Raw genomic sequence first — 19,560 nt, 5'->3', positions numbered from 1 at the left:
TGTGGTTTTTATCCTATCGTGAAATTGCTTTGAGATGCTTCATAGGAAGCCATCGATTCAGGGGGAAAATACTTCTACTCCAAGAAAGTGTCCTTAGGCACCGTACTAATATGCCAGTAGTCTTCAGCTGGTCAACTGCTGTGATTCACCTGAAACTTGAAGCTACTGACAGGAGGCCTGTTTCTCAGAACCTATTAACTTGGGGATCGGGCCTAGCATGACAGCAGCTGACCACATGCAAACAGAACGGGAGGAGGCTCTTTCTCCTCAGAAAACAAAATGCTCTCAGCAGCACTGCTGAGACCAGGGCTCCACTCCACTTTGGGGCAAAAGGCTAAGAAGTTGGATAATGCGAGTTGGTGTGCCTGAAATGCCTTTACTCGCATGCATCAGCAAAAGGTTGATGCTAGACTGGGGACTCAGCTATACAGCTGCAAATAAATTTTTTAAGTGCACTATACAAATGTGACACTAGATGGCGAAAGTGAGCTACAGCAAATTCAATGTATTTTTCAAAACTTTTTTTAAAAAAAATAATAATAAGCATTTTCACAGCATTTTTAAAATACGTGTGCATATTCCACCTGGCTTTTAGTATCATTCTTGCCCTCCAGTTACAATAAAGGGTAAAGGGTAAAGGGGCCCCTGACCATCAGGTCCAGTCGTGTCCGACTCTGGGGTTGCGGCGCTCATCTCGCTCTATAGGCCGAGGGAGCCGGCGTTTGTCTGCAGACAGCTTCCGGGTCATGTGGCCAGCATGACAAAGCTGCTTCTGGTGAACCAGAGCAGCACACAGAAATGCCGTTTACCTTCCCGCCGGAGCGGTCCCTATTTATCTACTTGCACTTTGATGTGCTTTCGAACTGCTAGGTGGGCAGGAGCTGGGACCAAGCAATGGGAGCTCACCCCGTTGCAGGGATTCGAACCGCTGACCTTCTGATCAGCAAGCCCTAGACTCTGTGGATTAACCCACAGCGCCACCTGGGTCCCCTCTGCAATTTCATCGTAGCAACTATTGCAGAGTCTTCTGCAATTTATTTCCTCTCATTGGTTCCAAAAACTCAGCCACCAAATTGAGAAACGGACATTCTCCCATATGAAACTGCCTGGGGGCCAAGTTCTTTGTTGAAGGCTCAGCTCTAACTATCCCTATCATGAGAAGTCGGTTGGGTGGCCATCAGGTTCAAGCCCATATTGGTATAGCGGCACGGCATCAGGAGAATTCCTACATTTTGTTTATTTTAGAATAGGATAATAGAGTTGGAAAGGAACCTGTCAATCATCTAGTCCAACCCTCTGAAATGCTGAACCTGATGGTCTGTAGGCACCAAGGAAGAGCTGTTTTCCTGGGCTTTGATAGTTGTTGTTTTTTAACTGTCTTGTTGTTTTTAATGTTTGTTTGTTTTTTGTTTAACTACACTTGATGTTTTGTTATTGTTTGTTTGGAATAAAATTTGGTATAATAAGCCATTGTGAGAACCGAAGATTAAAAGGTAGGAGACGTTTAAATAAATAAACAAACCGACTCCTTGCCACTTTCTTCCCAATTTATTTTTTAAAAGATCTTTACCTCAAAAGCCAGCAGAAGGGAAAGTCTGCATTACCTTGACAAGACACTTTGGGGGTTGAGTGGTGTTGGTTTGTTTGTTTTTAAAAATATATTTCTTACATTGATTTTACTTTTGTTAACTTCATATTTGTGAAGCTAATACACAATGTGTGTGTGTGTGAAGAAGAAGAAGAAGAAGAAGAAGAAGAAGAAGAAGAAGAAGAAGAAGAAGAAGAAGAAGAGGAGGAGGAGGAGTTTGGATTTGATATCCCGTTTTATCACTACCCTAAGGAGTCTCAAAGCGGCTAACATTCACCTTTCCCTTCCTCTCCCACAACAAACACTCTGTGAGGTGAGTGAGGCTGAGAGACTTCAGAGAAGTGTGACTAGCCCAAGGTCACCCAGCAGCTGCATGTGGAGGAGCGGAGACTCAAACGTGGCATTAACCAGGCCTTTGGTTCATTTGACTGACATCCTATGCCTCTTAAAATGTGTTTTGTTGTGTGTGTGTGGGGGAGCTATTGGGTTGTTGTTTTAATTTTTACTACCGGTATGTATTTTGTGGTTTTATATCTTGATTTTATTTATATATTCATTTATTTATTTTATATCTTGATTTTATTGGGCAGTATATAAATTCAATAAATAACTATAATAAAAAGACGCCTGGCAGCCTAATGTGATACGCGTGCATGCGCGTGTGCGTGTGTGCGCGCGCACACACACACACACAGATTGTACCCTATTCTGAGAGGCTTTGTGTATTCTTACAGAAGCTGAAGAACACACACAAAAAGGGCTTCAATAATTCAATGCCTCAAAGGCCACATCCCCTCAAATTTAACTTCCACTAGAAAAAACCCCGTGAAGGTTGGATCCAGAGACAGATGAGTGGGTGTTAGTTTTCATGATGGGGGTTTCTTGGCTCACCCCCTACTTTAGCTGTTGGGAGCAAGGGAGTTGGAGAGGCGCTGCAGTGGGATTGAAAAAATTGTGATAATTTGACTTGGACTAGCAGAAATGCCTTTCTGTTTGCCCAATATATCGCCGGATCTAGACCACTGCCCTAAAATTACACGAGCGATGGTCAAGTTCATACCTCCCCCAAGATCCATGCCTTGACCTGAAGTGTGGTTTTACAACTATGCATTTACCTGACTCGCTTTTTCTTTTTTGGATTGTGTTGCAAAATGCGTTGCTTCAAGATCTTCCTTCCTGGCGAGCTTTCTTTTGAGGTTGAACTGTACTTTGTACGGCTCGGAATACTGCAGAATCTTGAGTGCATCTTCATATTTAATATTATCGAAAAAGATCGTGGCGCTTAGAAGCTGGTCACCTGTGAAAAGAGGCAGCAGAAACTAATTGGGTGTCAAAATATTGGCCTCCCTCATCAGATGCCTTATCTATGCAAACATGCTTGCTTCTAGGGCAGACCTGAAAGGTACACAGACACATTTTTAAAAATCAACAACAGCAAACACTTACTTCTAAGTAGACATTTATAGGATTGCATTGTAAGTAGGTTAGTCCCAGCTATTCTAATGTTAGTTGTTCAGTCATTTGTTTAAAAAAGAGAAAGCCCACTTTCTTCACCTCTATAGATTGTCCAATGTGCTTTAAAAAAAAGTTTGCATGGATTTGACCAACAATTAACTTTTTATTAGGTTAATAATAATAATAATAATAATAATAATAATAATAATAATAATTTATTCATACCCCGACCATCTGGTCAGGGTTCACTTTCATAGCTAATTTTACTAAAATACATGTAACATAAGACCATACTGTACCTTCTCTCAGACTGAATAACTTTGATGCTGAGGACTCTTTGAGCACTTGCTTCACAAATAACCCTTCGGTTCCTCCACCAGCCACACTAAATCCACTTGCACCAGATTCAACTTCCGTTTGCAAGGTAACCTCCATAGATTCCTAGTTAGACCAAAAAGGACATTATCAAAACTCATTTCTAACACTGTATGTTGAAGACTTCAACCCATTCCTGTCATGACACCAGTAAACATCAGCTGAAGGGTGGTTGCATCAAAGGCACACTTCTGCACATTGTGTAGATTTACAAAAAACTTCTAGAATGTTCTAGCCCCTGAAATGTTAAAAAGTTTCCTTATCCAGGTTTTAAACCAAAGCAGAACACTAATTGCATCTCAAGCCAGTAGTCTCTCATCCAGAGACAGTAGCACGACTATTACAATGCTTTGAATATTATTAGATTCGCCTCCTTTCAAAAAAAACGAACATTCACTTAGGTGTACAATGGGTATATTCAATATCATTCTTCACAGTTCCAGCCACCTGCATATCCTGTTTCATTTCACAGGTGTGGCTGCTCTACAGCAAATTAATTGAACCCCAAGGTAACTTGGGTAAACAGTTTGATTGATTCTGAAAAATCTACGTGGAGATCTTCCCACACAATTTGGTTACATACAGCCTGACATTATATTGAATAGTCGAAACTCTTGGCGCCCAGAAAACAGCAAGCTACACTGACAACAGCGGAACTGCCGGGCTTATTTACACATACTCAGAGTCAATATAAAGCTTTTCTGGGCAGAGTGTTTTCCAGTTTCAGATGGCTTCCAAGGAGGAAAGAGGCCGTGTCTCTTCCCATCCTTTTACAAGCAACGCCAAAATAAACTATGCAGAGAAGAAAACATTGTAGAATAAATAATGCAAATATTGGTTGCAGGATCCATCATTGCTTGGATGTCCTGGACATAGACATTTAATTATTATTCTTAGCGTGGAGTACAACAGAGCCCTGGATATGCATACGTGGAATCTCTGGCGTGGCTCACAGTGAGAATCTGTGGGTGGGGACTTTGGTCTATTCACAAGCGCCCTTGAAAGACTGGGGGAACATTTCAGAAAGCCTATACAGTATGCTGGTTCACACAGGCAGTGAGGCTTGAATGCATATTTCAGGCACACACCCACACCATGTGTCGACCGAGTTGTGTGAGTGCGTACCTATCTGCAGGGATCTCTACATGCATATTCTCCAAACATACAACCTACACACACCCAAGGCTTGTATGGACTGGCCCTCTGTGGCTTCGCAAACTGGAACCAGTCTGGGAAGTATTCTTTGGCAAGTAACAGTTAAAGCTTGGATTTGTAAATCTGTGGCGTTGCATTCCCTTCCAGGGCCAGGTATCAATGAGAAGATCGTTCAGTTTGAAGAGCTCCGAAACAATGCTCTTCTGTACTGAAGGGCGTACCTGGTGTTTATCAGACACCTTAAGCTCACCTGTGAATCACTCATTTTGATAGAAGAATCCCGTCTTTGTCTGTTTTCTATATCTTGCTGAAGCTGGAAACACAAGTGTAATTTTTAAGTTAGCTAAAATGGATTTGCACAGATTATGCCAAACGTCTCACACACCTGTCATTCTGTAGTCACTAGCTATTTTTCTGTGGTGGGAGTGGCATTGCAGTTAGTAATAGCTGGACAATTCATTTCAAGGGTTCTGAAATATGAGATAAATCAGTAATCTGCACACAATATCACCCCTCTTCAGACTTCCAAGGTATATATGTATGTGTGTGTACAAACCCGCAGGCAGGGACCAGGAAAAAAATTATTTATTCACATTTATATGCTGCCTTTCATTCAAGGATCGTAGGGTGGTTTACAGTATAAGAACACAAAAATACATAACGTAATAGCACAGAAAACAATAAGTTTGGTTTAAAAGGCCCTACATTGTTTAATTAGCCAAAGATTTGGGTGGGTGAAGAGGCACATGGTGCCTAAAGATATGCAATGAAGGTGTAATTAAGCAGTATATGAACTGTCAAAAAGAAATAGTACATAAAATGCAAATAAACTATAGGGCCATTTTGTCACCAGGCAAATACACTTTTTTTTCCCTCAGACATTCCAGCTGGTCATATATGCTTGGTTTCAGTGGTTTTATCTAGGGCTGGGCCAAAGTATTCAGCCAAGTGAGGGATGGCTTATCTTTATAGCATGGCGACTAAGGTCTCACTACCACCATTTTTTCCCCTTTGCCACTGTTTCTTGCAGGGCTTAGCTGCCTTAATGGCCCATTGGCTTTCCCTCTAGAATTTGGGACAACACTATTTCAGTGTCTTTCATGGGGCATTCTTTGGGGAAAGAACAGGTGGTTCTCCCCACGGCCAATTGATGCCAGTTTTGCCTTTAACTTCAAAGGGCTAAGGAAGCCATTGTCTCGATGGTCCAAAAGAACTGAGAATTTGACACTAGCGAAACAGTAAAAGACAAAATCCCATTGTGTCACGTCTTGCCTTTTTGTTAAAATATTCATCTTCTATGCAATACTCATAAACAGGAGAGGATCCTTGTGGTCTCGGCCGTATGTTTTCAGTTGTCACTTCGTCGACCTGTAGGAGTGGTACAACAACAGAATTTAGCATAGAATTGTAGATTTGGAAGGGAACCCCAACCCCCTGCAATGCAGGAATCTCAACTAAAGCATCCATGACAGATGGCCATCCAACCTCTGCTTTAAAACCCCCCCAATGAAGGGGGGCAGTCCCAAGGGAGCCCCTTCCACCATCGACAGGTACCCTCTATTCAATATTACTTGATGAACAATGGATGCTGCCAATTTGAAGAGTTTAAATCAGGGCCAAGGATCTGGCACATGGTAGGTTTCTGTCCGGCCTCCATCCCTTCCTCCTTTTCTCCTCCAAGGTTACTCTATTGTTCCTCTGATAGCCCACTGTGTTTTTGCAATGGGTGCTGAGGAAGACGAGCCTCTTTCTTAGTGCCCAGCACAGAAGCCAGACATTTCCAGAGAAGGGGTGGCAAAAAGAGAGCTTAAGTTATCCCGGCCCACTTTTGGCTGCAGGTCTGCCCACCCTTAGCTCCCTCCCTCCCCTGCATTTGGCCCCCGGCCACTTTTCCTGATGGAATGTGGCCACTGACTTTAAAAAAATGTGCCCCACCCCTAATTTAAGCAGAGGAAGGGAATCCTTTGAAATCATTACATCACCTTCCCCCCAGTGAAATGTGACAAAACTAAAAAAAAGAGTTAGATGTGTATCTGTAAAGGAGTGGCCGTGAAACCAGGATCAAAGGTGGTATGCCTGTGAATGTCATTTCCTGGGGGCAAACAGTGGGAGAGGGCAGATGCCTTCATACCAGGGCTGTGAGTTTTTAAGAGTCATTTGCTCCGCTATTGACATAATGGTGGATTTTTCATCTGATCCAGCAGGAATCTTACCTAACTTCTTTTTTTCCACAGCCAAAATTTTTAAATCGGCCATGCAAACCATCATTTATTACATATAAGTGGGGCTGCCGCCCATGTTCGCCAATCCCACTTTCTCACCAATCCCTTTGCCAACCCCCCACTTTTCTTACATCACTCCTTTACAACTGACAACCCCCCCCCTATTTTACACCTCATGCAACCATTTGTCTATCCCAGGGGTCAGCAAACTTTTTCAGTAGGGGGCCGGTCCACTGTCCCTCAGACCTTGTGGGGGGGGGGCGGACTATATTTTGGGGGGGAAATGAACGAATTCCTATGCCCTACAAATAACCCAGAGATGCATTTTAAATAAAAGGACACATTCTACTCATGTAAAAAACATGCTGATTCCCGGACCGTCCGCGGGCCAGATTTGGAAGGCGATTGGGCCGCATCCGGCCCCCGGGCCTTACTTTGGGGACCCCTGGTCTATCCCCTCACAGCTCTTACCCCAGGTAAGATCCCACCAGCCATCTTAATTAGCCCAGAGGCAAATATGTGCCATGGGCTTTAGCCCCCAGTCTTTTTAAGTACCAGGCAGTCACGTCCCAATTTTTAGGTTTCTGCTCTGGGTTACATTTAATATGGACTGGAGACTTTCAAATAAAATTGTGTATTCTATTCCAGTTCAGGGTGTAAAAGGGAGTCAGTATGGTTTGTGAATTAAGCTCAGGCTTTAGTTTGACTTCTTGTTCTTCTCAGCTCCTGTTGTAAAGGAAAAGATGCTGAGCAATCTCTGAATTAAAACCAGTCCCCATCCCCACCCCTCCCCACCCCTTCTCTACATAAGTGCCTGGAAACTTCCATTTCACTGTATCTGAAGAAGTGTGCATGCACACGAAAGCTCATACCAAAATAAAAACTTAGTTGGTCTTTAAGGTGCTACTGAAGGAATTTTTTTATTTTAAAACCAGTGGTAGCTGTAAAACTGTTGGGTGTTACTCACAGAGTCATCTTCTGCATCGGCCTCACCGTCAGCCTCAGTGTCTTCTGGCCTGAGTTGTCTCCCCGAAGCTGGAATGATCAAACAAGCCATCACACAATTTTCCCATCCACAGCAGTGAAAAACAAAGGTTATTCAACCTCATGATAGATGTGGAATTGAAATATGCCCCAAACCCAAAGCAACATGGCCCCGATCCACCGGTGGGCACAATAGGCAACTACTCAAGCATAATACCAGGTGGCCCTCATACACTCATTGAATGCAACATGTGAACACCCCCTTCTGTCTGAACGGTGCCTGCTTTTTCCCCCCTTTCAAATGAAGTTGAGAAATGTTGACTTTTCAGAAATTTTGACGGTTCACACCTGGCCAGACATAAACCCAAAATTGGACACTTCTGTGCTCCTGGGCAGTGTGAGAACATAGGAGAAAAATGACAGACCATCCCATCTGCAAGAGCTCATTTTAAATCCAGCTCCAGGGATTTACATCTCAAAGCAAACACAGTCATACTTCGGTTTAAGTACGCTTCGGTTTGAGTACTTTCAGTTTAAGTACTCCGCGGACCCGTCTGGAACAGATTAATCCACTTTCCATTACTTTCAATGGGAAAGTTCGCTTCAGGTTAAGTACGGACTTCCAGAACCAATTACACTCATACTTCTGGTTAAGTATGCTTCAGGTCGAGCGCGGACCCGTCTGGAACGGATTAATCCACTTTCCATTACTTTCAATGGGAAAGTTCGCTTCAGGTTAAGTACGCTTCAGGTTAAGTACAGACGTCCAGAACCAATTGTGTACTTAAACCGAGGTACTACTTTAGTGTCATTGGGTCCACAGATAATGATTTTTCTGAAGTGCAAAGCCTGGGAGAATTTAGAGGGTTATGTCAATTTGTTAATTTTTTAAAAAAAGAATTTATAAAAAGCTTAATTAAATAATAATAATAATATATTATTTATACCCCGCCCATCTGGCCGGGTTCCCTAACTGTTGTACATAAAATGACATAAAACATTTATCAATGACATACAAATAAATTTAACAAAATAAAAACGAATCTATGTAACAATTTTATATGTGTTACTGATAGGTTGGCTGAAATAAATGACTTATTGCCGAAAAACTGTCAACGCAAGGAATGAAGGCACAATACAGCTCCCTGTATTGTACCAATGGTTTAGGTTGGCACATTCTGGAAGACTCAAGGTATATACTTGTTGGAAAGTGAGAAAACAAATGGAAGGGACTGCCCATTTGGGATTCTCCCGACTTGCTCTCTGAGAACCACTGACTGAAGCAAGCCTGCACACCTCGGGGAATGCAGCTCTCCAGCGTGGACATGTTGAACTTCTTTGCTGTTTCCTTGGGACTGCAAAATCAGGAAATTTGGTTTTCCCAGTACAGTGGTACCTCGGTTTATGAACGCAATTGGTTCCTGAAGTCTGTTCATAAACTGAAGCATTCATAAACTGAAGCGAACTTTCCCATTGAAAGTAATGGAAAGTGGATGAATCTGTTACAGACGGGTCCGCAGAGTACTCAACCTGAAGCGTACTTAACCTGAAGCATGGGTGTAATTGGTTCCGGAAGTCTGTTCATAAACTGAAGCGGTCATAAACTGAAGCGAACTTTCCCATTGAAAGTAATGGAAAGTGAATTAATCCGTTCCAGATGGGTCTGCGCCATTCGTAAACCGAAAATTCATCAACCGAGGTGTTCATAAACTGAGGTTCCACTGTAGTGATGTATGGAAGTGAGAGCTGGACCATAAAGAAGGCTGATCGCTGAAGAATTGATGCTTTTGAATTATGGTGCTGGAGGAGACTCTTGAGAGTCCCATGGACTACAAGAAGATCAAACCTATCAATTCTGAAGGAAATCAGCCCTGAGTGCTCACTGCAAGGACAGATCCTGAAGCTGAGGCTCCACTACTTTGGCCACCTCATGAGAAGAGAAGACTCCCTGGAAAAGACCCTGATGTTGGAAAAGATTGAGGGCACAAGGAGAAGGGACGACAGAGGACGAGATGGTTGGACAGTGTTCTCGAAGCTACGAACATGAGTTTGACCAAACTGCGGGAGGCAGTGGAAGACAGGAGTGCCTGGCGTGCTCTGGTCCATGGGGTCACGAAGAGTCGGACACGACTAAACGACTAAACAACAACATGCAAGACAGGGATGGGGAAGGTTAGGTCCACATGTCTCTCTATCTGTTCCTAGCCACACTCCTCCCCAGCGCTGCTTTGAACCCTCCTTGAGTGATTTAGCCAAACTACTATAGGACCTTGATCTCTGATTATGCTTCTTGCTTGCCTTGGGGCAGAGATGCGTGTGAGTGAAGAAGAAACTAGCCTGCTATCCAAAGGTGAAACTCACATTTGTTGCTCAGCCCACTTTTCCCTCTGGCCCCTTCCAGCACCAGCATGTGGCCCCTGGGGCATTGCCCAGAATGGTTCCCTGTCTGCACCATAGCTCAAGATACAAGGCTGGTGTGGTCCATTTGTCTGGCCGGATCACAAATGGCACAGATTTGAGCTACTGATGAAACATCACTTGGGCTATCTACTCAGGGCCCAGCCATACTGTTGTTTAACATGGATAGTAAGCTTCCTGACCTCTGGAATTTTTCATACTAGAGATACTATGAAAAGGACAGGGTATGAGAAAATATAGAATCATAGAATCATAGAGTTGGAAGAGACCACAAGTGCCATCCAGTCCAACCCCCTGCCAAGCAGGAAACACCACCAAAGCATTCTTGAAAGATGGCTGTCAAGCCTCTGCTTAAAGACCTCCAAAGAAGGAGACTCCACCACACTCCTTGGCAGCAAATTCCACTGCTACCAAGATTGAGAGAGGGGCAAATGTGGGAAAGTAGTGATTTGGAGGAGAAAGTAATATGGTCAATGGAGAGGTCGGAATCTTACAATCCACATGAAATTAATAGTATGGATGAATCTGTGGCATTTTCTTCCCAGTGAGGGGCTTTGCAGGGTTTATACGGGACTGAACACGAATTGTTTTTCTCTATCAGCTGTGCTTTTCTGTGACTAAGCCTCCTCACACCACAAGGGGCTGAGCAAATCTCGCTTCTTTTCCTATATAGAAAATTACACTTAAAAACTCTCACTCTGGTTAGTCACTTTTCAATGCAGCCAACATTTCCAGAGTTTTCACTCCTTACATAAATCTCTGACAATTGATGCTTTGTGTCAACCTCCTTCTGAGAGGCATTGATGGAATTTGTGGCTGTAACTATTTCCAGTAGCCACTGGACTGCTTTCAAAACAAGGGAATAGTTTTGAAAGTAGTCTGTAGGCGTTAAGACAGATCAGAAGAACATTTAAATATCATAAGACTATCACACCACACACACACACAGAGAGAGAGAGAGAGAGAGAGAGAGAGAGAGAGAAGACAAAAGAGAACACGTATATGCAGTATTTAAATGTTATCTCTTATTTAGATTGGGGGTGGGCAACCTGTTCTTGTTGTTTAGTCGTGCCCGACTCTTCGTGAACCCATGGACCAGAGCACGCCAGGCACTCATGTCTTGCACTGCCTCCCGCAGTTTGGTCAGACTCATGTTCGTAGCTTCGAGAACACTGTCCAACCATCTCATCCTCTGTCATCCCCTTCTCCTAGTGCCCTCAATCTTTCCCAACATCAGGGTCCTTTCCAGGGAGTCTTCTCTTCTCATGAGGTGCCAACCTGTAGCCCTCCATAATTTTTTGGGGGACTACAAATCCTATAATCTCTGACCATTTACAGTACAGTGGAACCTCGGTTTATGAACACCTCGGTTTACGAATTTTCGGTTTATGAACGCCGTGGACCCATCTGGAACGGATTAATTCACTTTCCATTACTTTCAATGGGAAAGTTCGCTTCAGTTTATGACCGCTTCAGTTTATGAACAGACTTCCGGAACCAATTACACCCATGCTTCGGGTTAAGTACGCTTCAGGTTGAGTACTCTGCGAACCTGTCTGGAACGGATTAATCCACTTTCCATTACTTTCAATGGGAAAGTTCGCTTCAGTTTATGAACGCTTCAGTTTAAGTACTCCGTGGACAGTCTGGAACAGATTAATCCACTTTCCATTACTTTCAATGGGAAAGTTCTCTTCAGTTTATGAACGCTTCAGTTTATGAACAGACGTCTGGAACCAATTGTGTTCATAAACCGAGGTACCACTGTATAATGTTTTCTGGGGCTGATGGGAATTGGAGTCCAACAACATCTGCAGGGCCACTTTGCAGAACTGAATGGCAAGCGAGATGTATGAATGTACATAATTGCTTTCTTTTTTGCAAGTGCATCATCTGGGATGAGCAACCTTTGGCTCTCTGTCTGCTAAATGTGCTGTCTCTATGGTACGAAGAACACAAAAATAGTTTTCTCACTTGATGTCACCAACATCAAATTATTTCAATATCTTCTGCTTTCCCCATAGAGCTCAGGCTCTTCAGCTCAAATTACAAATGGAAGTAGCAACCTAACGCTATATTAAAATAGCACAAAATGCAACATTTTCATGAGCTCTTAGATCTTCAGTTACCAAAGCAAACCGCAATGGACTTGCTTTCTGAAACTACAGTGTTCAAGAGACACCATTTAGAACATGTGATTTAGCCTGTGCTAAACCATAATAAAAGCATTTTATGGGTTGGCAGCAATACTTCAATGACCGCCTCTCCCCATCAATCATAACCTGGGGCCCTTCTGCGTCCTTCCTCCATGACAGGTCCAGATGGTGACAATATGAGAACAAGCCTTTTCTCCAGTGGCTCCCTATTTGTGGCATGCTCTCCCCAAGGAGGCTTGTCTGGAGCCTTCATGATACATCTTTAGGAGCCAGACAAAAACATTCCCCTTCAACCAGACCTTTGGCTGATTAACAGACTATGTCCTTTAAAATGTGTTCATGAAAGGGATGGTGTAATGGGTTTGTTTTGTTCTTGCTTTTATTATGTACTTTGTGTTTTTATTTTTGTATTTTTTAATGCTTTGAACCTCCCTGAGATCTTTGGAACAAGAGCGGTATACAAATTTAATATAAATACATAAATTCTATTTAAATGGGGGGAAACAGATGTCCAGGGTTATAAGTGGGAAGTCTATGGCCCTTTAGATTTTCTGGATTCAAAATTCCATCAGTCCTGGCCAGCATAGCTAATGGTCAAGGATGCGTGGAAATGCAGTACAGAAACATCTTCTGGATCACAGGTCCCTTCCACTCCCCATTTGTGGAAGACAGAAAAAAAAGCAACACCGGTTTATTTTTCTTTCTTCTTCCATTGGCAGGTATATGGGAACTTCTAATTGTATTAAATCGAGGTGGGGCCACAACTGGTCTCCCAATCTCAAAGAAGTTTAGACATGTGCGTGGAACCTGGATGAAACATCTAAGGCTGCAATCTTATGCCTGCCTACCTACCTACCTACCTGGGGGAAAGTTCCAATAAACCAGGCATAGGCAAACTCAGCCCTCCAGATGTTTTGGGACTACAACTCCCACCATCCCTGACCACTGGTCCTGTTAGCTAGGGATGATGGGAGTTGTAGTCCCAAAACATCTGGAGGGCCGAGTTTGCCTATGCCTGCAATGAACTCAGCAGGGCTTACTTGTGAGTAGATAGCTCTAGGATTGTGCCATAAGCAATTTTATGGGTACCCAAAAGAGCTGTGGCAAGACAAGTAAAGTTTCACAGAGGGGCTTCTGTGCATCCCTTAGCTGTTGCCCGATTTCACCAAAAGTGAAAATCAGTTTGACTTTGGAGGCTCAGTCGCCATACAGCAGGTGTGGAGAACATTTGGCTTTCCAGATGTTACTGAGGTAAGACTCCCATCATTGCCAAACATTGGGGGGGGGGGATAATCCGGAAACACCTGGAGGGCCAAAGTCCCTCCCCCTCCTGTGTAGATCACATTTTGCTGTATTGTTATCTCAAGGAACAGGGGTGCGGAATCTCAATCCCAGAACCAAAGGCGTCCCATTGGGACTCTCACACAACCACACCTATTTCCAGGCTACATCTCTTCACTGTCCCCAATCCTTACCCTCTCAAACATTTTTACTAGAATTTGTCTTTTAGCAATGATAATGCTTGGGTTGGGGATGGAGAAGTGTCTATGTGAGTAGAAACCTCTGAATTTTGTGTGGCTGCATCACAGCCTATTGTACAAGGGATAGAGTCACATCCATTGTTCCACGCACTTTTGCCCCCCCCCCCCCAAAAAGAGGGGAATGTGGACCCCAGGCTGGAAAAAAACACTCCTTACAGAAGCTTCGCAACTGTTGCTGGTAATTTGTTATTCAGAATTTGCTTTGCCTCTTTCCATCCTGCCACCTTCCCAATGTATTAGCTGCACACTTGTGTCCATTGTTAATGGGAAAATGTCAAACAATTACTTATGACTGGATTTGTCCCATGAGGGAACTGACTTGGTCAAATGAAATCCTCCCTACAAAAAGAGCTTTTTAAATGACTCATGGGTGTTAAATGGGTGTTCTGTTGAATGATCATTTCTATGCCAATGTATTCCATCTCTGAAGGCCAAACAAGAGTTTGCTGACTAATAAATATGCCAAATAGATGTGGTTGATCAGCTTATTCCCTATCCTTTAGCACGGGTGTGGGTGGAGCCTTACTGTTTCGGGACCAACCTCGTGGACCATATTTAACAACCTGCCAATCGCAGGACATCATTATGTCGTCACAGGATTGAAAAGTGGACAGGGATGTGCAGTTTAAAGCCTTTTGCAAAAGTGCTGTTTGAAGCACCTGCTTGCTTCTCCTTTACATGAAAGATGTGTGTGGCTGTTTCAAACAGCACTTTTGAGAAGTGCTTTAAGACAGCCCTCATGCTTCTGTTTCAGCTAGAGTCAAGTACCGGGGGGGGGGTGCAAGGTGTGAACGGTGGGCATGACCAAAACAGAGTGGGAATTCCCAGAGGTAAAAATGTGTGATGCAACCAATGAACGGCCCTTGTGCCAGAGGCCACATTCCAGCTACACGGAAGCCAGCGGTTTCTAGGTGCACACCCTCTTCATCCAAGCAAGCAAGAGGCATTGTTACAGCTCAAGGACAGCTGGATAAACACACTCAAAGGCCCCATCTGCCACAGCACATTTAAAGCAGTATCATGCCTCTTTAACCATTCAGGCTCTCCCCCAAAGAATCCTGGGAGTTGTAGTCTCTGAGCGTTCTTAGGAGACCCGTATTCCCTTCACAAAGCTACAATTCTCAGAGTTCCCTGAGAAGGAGTACAGATTGTCAAAGCACTCTGGAAATGATAGTTCTGTGCATTTTTGCACATTCAACTGTCTTTTGGCACCTTAAAGATGTAACAAACTTTTTATTATGGCACAAGATTTTCATGGAACAGTATTTATGAACGCTTACAGCTTTGGTCTCTGCCCCAACCTCCATTCCACATAGCCGCCGAGACCACATAACACCGGTCCTGAAAGACCTACATTGGCTCCCAGTACGTTTCCGAGCACAATTCAAAGTGTTGGTGTTGACTTTTAAAGCCCTAAACGGCCTCAGTCCGGTATACCTGAAGGAGCGTCTCCACCCCCATCGTTCTGCCCGGACACTGAGGTCCAGCTCCGAGGGCCTTCTGGCGGTTCCCTCACTACGAGAAGCCAAGTTACAGGGAACCAGGCAGAGGGCCTTCTCGGTAGTGGCACCCACCCTGTGGAATGCCCTCCCACTAGAGGTCAAAGAGAACAACAATTACCAGACCTTTAGAAGGCATCTCAAGGCAGCCCTGTTCAGGGAAGCTTTTAATGTTTGATGGATTTCTGTATTTTAATGTTTGATGGATTTCTGTATTTTAGAATTTCTGTTTTGTTGGAAGCCGCCCAGAGTGGCTGGGGGAACCCGGCCAGATGGGCGGAGTATAAATAATAAATTATTATTATTATTATTATTATTCCACCCTGTCCTGAAGAGGTGCCTTTTTTTTTTTTAGACCAGACCAAAAATTTGTTATTGGCTAAGCTGAGAGGAACCCTGACAAGATCAGAGAAATCAGACGGTTGGGGGAGTTATATACTTCTGTAAGTTTAGAAGTTGTCACGAGTCTGTTGGTTTTATTGGTGATGTTTCTAGAGAAGAAACATCTAGCCTCTGTGTAAAAATCACCATAAATGGCATGACTGCTTGCAAAAAAAAACAGAACGAAAACCCTGACATTTGCTTGGCAATGAGAACCAGGCATTTAATAAGGAAGCTTGGAGGCAAGGTATTTATGGGCATCATGAGTTTAGACAATTGGTAGAATCGGCCCTTTAATTTACAGAGAAAAGGAGCTACCAGAGTTCAAATCTGTCCTCAAATAGAAATAAAAGTCCTATTTTTTTTTTCTGGAAAACATTCTCTCTGATGCTGTGTGTGTGTGTGTGTGTGTGTGTATTCTCTGTAGTGACTCACTGCTGACAGAAGCACACTTTGCAATTGCTCATGAGCAGCTGGGGTTGCAAGCTGAAACCACAAACGCTGGAACCCTTGGCCTGAAAGCGTGATGAGCCCTGGAACCCCTAGTCGCCTTTGACTGGACTTCACCGTCCAGGATTTCTTTACCTTTTTACCTTTTTTATTGGTCATAATATAGATATGGAGGCATGGGAACCATTGTGGAATAAGGACATAAAATTTATAGCATGTTATGGTCTAAAAGAAAATTAAATAATAATAATAATAATAATAATAATAATAATAATAATAATAATAATATTCTACCCCGCCCATCTGGCTGAGTCTCCCCAGCCACTCTGGGCGGCTCCCAATTGAGTATTAAAACAATACATGAAAATGATATATCGATGGTACCTAACGCTGAGTAAATTGGCAAAAATGTATAAATCCAAATCAAATAAGTGTTGGAAATGTAAAGAGAAAGAAGGTGATTTTTATCATGTGTGGTGGTCTTGTACTAAGGTTAAAGCTTACTGGGAAATGATATATACCTGTATATTCCTGCGTATAAGACTACTTTTTAACCCAGGAAAATCTTCTAAAAAATTGGGGGTTGTCTTATACGCCGGGTCGTATTTCTTATACGGCGAGTATATCCCAAACTCTGTATTTTAACTGGAAAAATTGGGGGTCGTCTTATACGCCCAGTCGTCTTATACACCAGAATATATGGTAATGAATTGAAAAAGATGTTTTAAAATAAAGCTTGTAAAAAAAAACCCCCAAAACCAGAAGCTTTCCTTTTGGGAATTATAGGGACAGAACTACCCAAACTATATAGAAATTTATTCATGTATGCAACTACAGCGGCAAGAATGTTACTTGCCCCAAAATGGAAAGAAGAAATCCCAGCAAAAGAAGAATGGATACAAAAACTTGTGAAATATGCAGAAATGGTGAAAGATAAGAAATCAAGATAACAAACTTTTTTTATAAAAGAATGGAAATGGTTTATGAACTATTTACAAACAAACTGTAAACTGATAAGAACATTGGCAGGGTTGTTGTAATAACCTGCAGTTTTGTAAGAGTATATATTTAAAGATGAAAAAATGAGCAAATCAAGCTAATTTGGATATGCAGGAGATATTAAAAATAAATTTAAGGAACCGCAGAAAGAGGGGGAAGGAAGTCAAGTTTTGAAATGTTAAAATGACCATAAAAATATTGAAATGTATAAAACTGAAAATCATAAATAAAATATAAAATAATAATAATGAGAGGAAGTTAGACTAGATGGGCCTCAGGCCTTATCCATATGCTCTTATTTTAGTTTATGGATCTTGTTTATAGTCTGCAACTGAATTCTGAATTTTGGCTTCTGCATCTACATTAAACACTGGTAGAATATCTGAAAGCGAGTTTTGACATTTTTCGAGGCATGTTCCTAAGCAAGCTGGACTAGAAGTGCTTTTGCTTAAGCATGTGATTCAGAAAAACAAACAAAACAAAAAACCTTCTTTATGTTCCAGAAATGTTCAACAACAGGCAGTCATGTTGACCAGACTGAACTAATCATATTCAGGTGATCAAGAAGACCATTTAGGGATTGTGAGATATAATCTCACCAGTGATGAAAACACATTTAACACTTGCCCAAGGCCAGTGGTTTCCAAACCTTTTTGGGCCGCTGCCCCCTTGTTGGTTCCATAAACTCATCCCCAGTTCCCCTTACCCTTTTAAAAAAGCATGACTCAGAATAGTGGCTTGCCTGACACACTAAGGAAGATAATAACACGATAAAATTCGAAACAGCCACAATTAATTGCACATTTATCCAAAATACAGTTACTGTAAAACAGGCAGCAACCATTTTGCACAGGGTTCTTTGCCAGTGAAGGAAGTACGATGGCCATGCGAGCTTCCTTGTGGCAGAGAGTTCCAGAGATAAATTGCTACTACAGAGATCTCTATCTGCCAAACATTGAGTTGCTACTTATTAAAACAGGCTTTCCTTGCAGCCAGTGGCGGAGCTTCATGCTCCAGCACTGGGGGGTGGAGAGCAGGCGGGGGCGGGGCTGGCACGATGACACGCTACCGGGATCACCTGGAAACAATGCCTTATGAGGAACGGCTTAGGGAGCTGGGTATGTTTAGCCTGGAGAAGAGAAGGTGAAGGGGTGATAGGATAGCCATGTTCAAATATATAAAAGGATGTCATATAGAGGAGGGAGAAAGGTTGTTTTCTGCTGCTCCAGAGAAGCGGACACGGAGCAATGGATTCAAGCTACAAGAAAGAAGATTCCACCTAAGCATTAGGAAGAACTTCCTGACAGTAAGAGCTGTTCGGCAGTGGAATTTGCTGCCAAGGAGTGTGGTGGAGTCTCCTTCTTTGGAGGTCTTTAAGCGGAGGCTTGACAGCCATCTGTCAGGAATGCTTTGATGGTGTTTCCTGCTTGGCAGGGGGTTGGACTGGATGGCCCTTGTGGTCTCTTCCAACTCTCTGATTCTATGATTCTATGATCACGCTGCCAGGGGTGGTGCGCTCCCCCCCCCTCTTCCTCCACCAGTGCTCGCAACATCCAAACCACAAAACTGTGATTTTGCTGTCCCAGTTTTGTAGATGCAACAGGCTGCTGTTTAACAAAGCAGGACATCTCCTCTGCACATGGGCACAGGAGAGGGGGGAAAGAGAGCTCTTGAAGCCTGGTTTTGTTCCTGCTCTAACATACCCTCCAACATTTCTCCGATGAAAATAGGGTCATCCCATTCCAGAATGATAATTTTACTATTTATACCCCACACATCCTACTGGGTTGCCCCAGCCACTCTGGGCAGCTTCCAACATATATAAAAACGATAAAACATTCAACATTTTTAAAAAACCCTTCCCTATACAGGATTGCCTTCGGATGGCTCGGGGGTCGGATAACTCCATACCCTCCAACATTTCCCCAGTGAAAATAGGGACATCCTAAGGGAAAGTGGGACATTTTGGGATCAAATCAGAAAGTGGGACGGCTTCTTTAAATCAGGGATGTCCCTGGAAAATAGGGACACTTGCAGAATCTGCTCTAAAATGTGAGTTTTTAGATCTAGAACTTTGCATCTGAACCTAGCCAGGGACTAGCCGAAGGTACCTACGTGATTTACCTACCCAGGTTGGCTGGATATATTAAAGGTGCAGAAATCCTGTCCCCTTTTGCATCTGGCTCCTCTGTTCCTAATTTCCAGGAGTTGGGGGCAGGAGTTGGGATGGGGTGAGGAAGAAGAACCGGACCTGTTTTTCAGTCATTCAAGTGCAACGCAGAATTTAAACGTTGCTGACATGGTGTCTGCAAATGTTCTGATGGGGGGGAGCAGCTC

The 19,560-nt window shown here is 43.1% G+C and overlaps 1 protein-coding gene across 4 annotated transcripts in view; it reads right to left on the bottom strand.

The window, feature by feature from the left end:
• The window catches only part of AHNAK2 (AHNAK nucleoprotein 2), a 96,271-nt gene that overhangs the window by 21,690 nt on the left and 55,021 nt on the right, over nucleotides 1-19,560 (bottom strand). For 3 of the 4 annotated variants that reach the window (XM_088673562.1, XM_088673573.1, XM_088673565.1), the window contains exons 2-6: nucleotides 7,763-7,830; nucleotides 5,846-5,941; nucleotides 4,824-4,886; nucleotides 3,343-3,484; nucleotides 2,704-2,885 (exon numbers count right to left, since the gene is read on the bottom strand). In XM_088673562.1, coding sequence (XP_088529688.1) covers nucleotides 2,704-2,885; nucleotides 3,343-3,484; nucleotides 4,824-4,886; nucleotides 5,846-5,941; nucleotides 7,763-7,830 — 551 coding nt within the window. Of the gene's footprint in view, nucleotides 1-2,703; nucleotides 2,886-3,342; nucleotides 3,485-4,823; nucleotides 4,887-5,845; nucleotides 5,942-7,762; nucleotides 7,831-19,351; nucleotides 19,532-19,560 lie in introns of those variants that run through there. The other variant, XM_088673572.1, reaches the window with a different exon arrangement.

Source organism: Zootoca vivipara, chromosome 1, assembly GCF_965207765.1.
Source record: "Zootoca vivipara chromosome 1, rZooViv2.hap1.1, whole genome shotgun sequence".
Lineage (NCBI taxonomy): Eukaryota > Metazoa > Chordata > Lepidosauria > Squamata > Lacertidae > Zootoca > Zootoca vivipara.
This window is presented reverse-complemented; position numbering and strand designations above follow the sequence as displayed.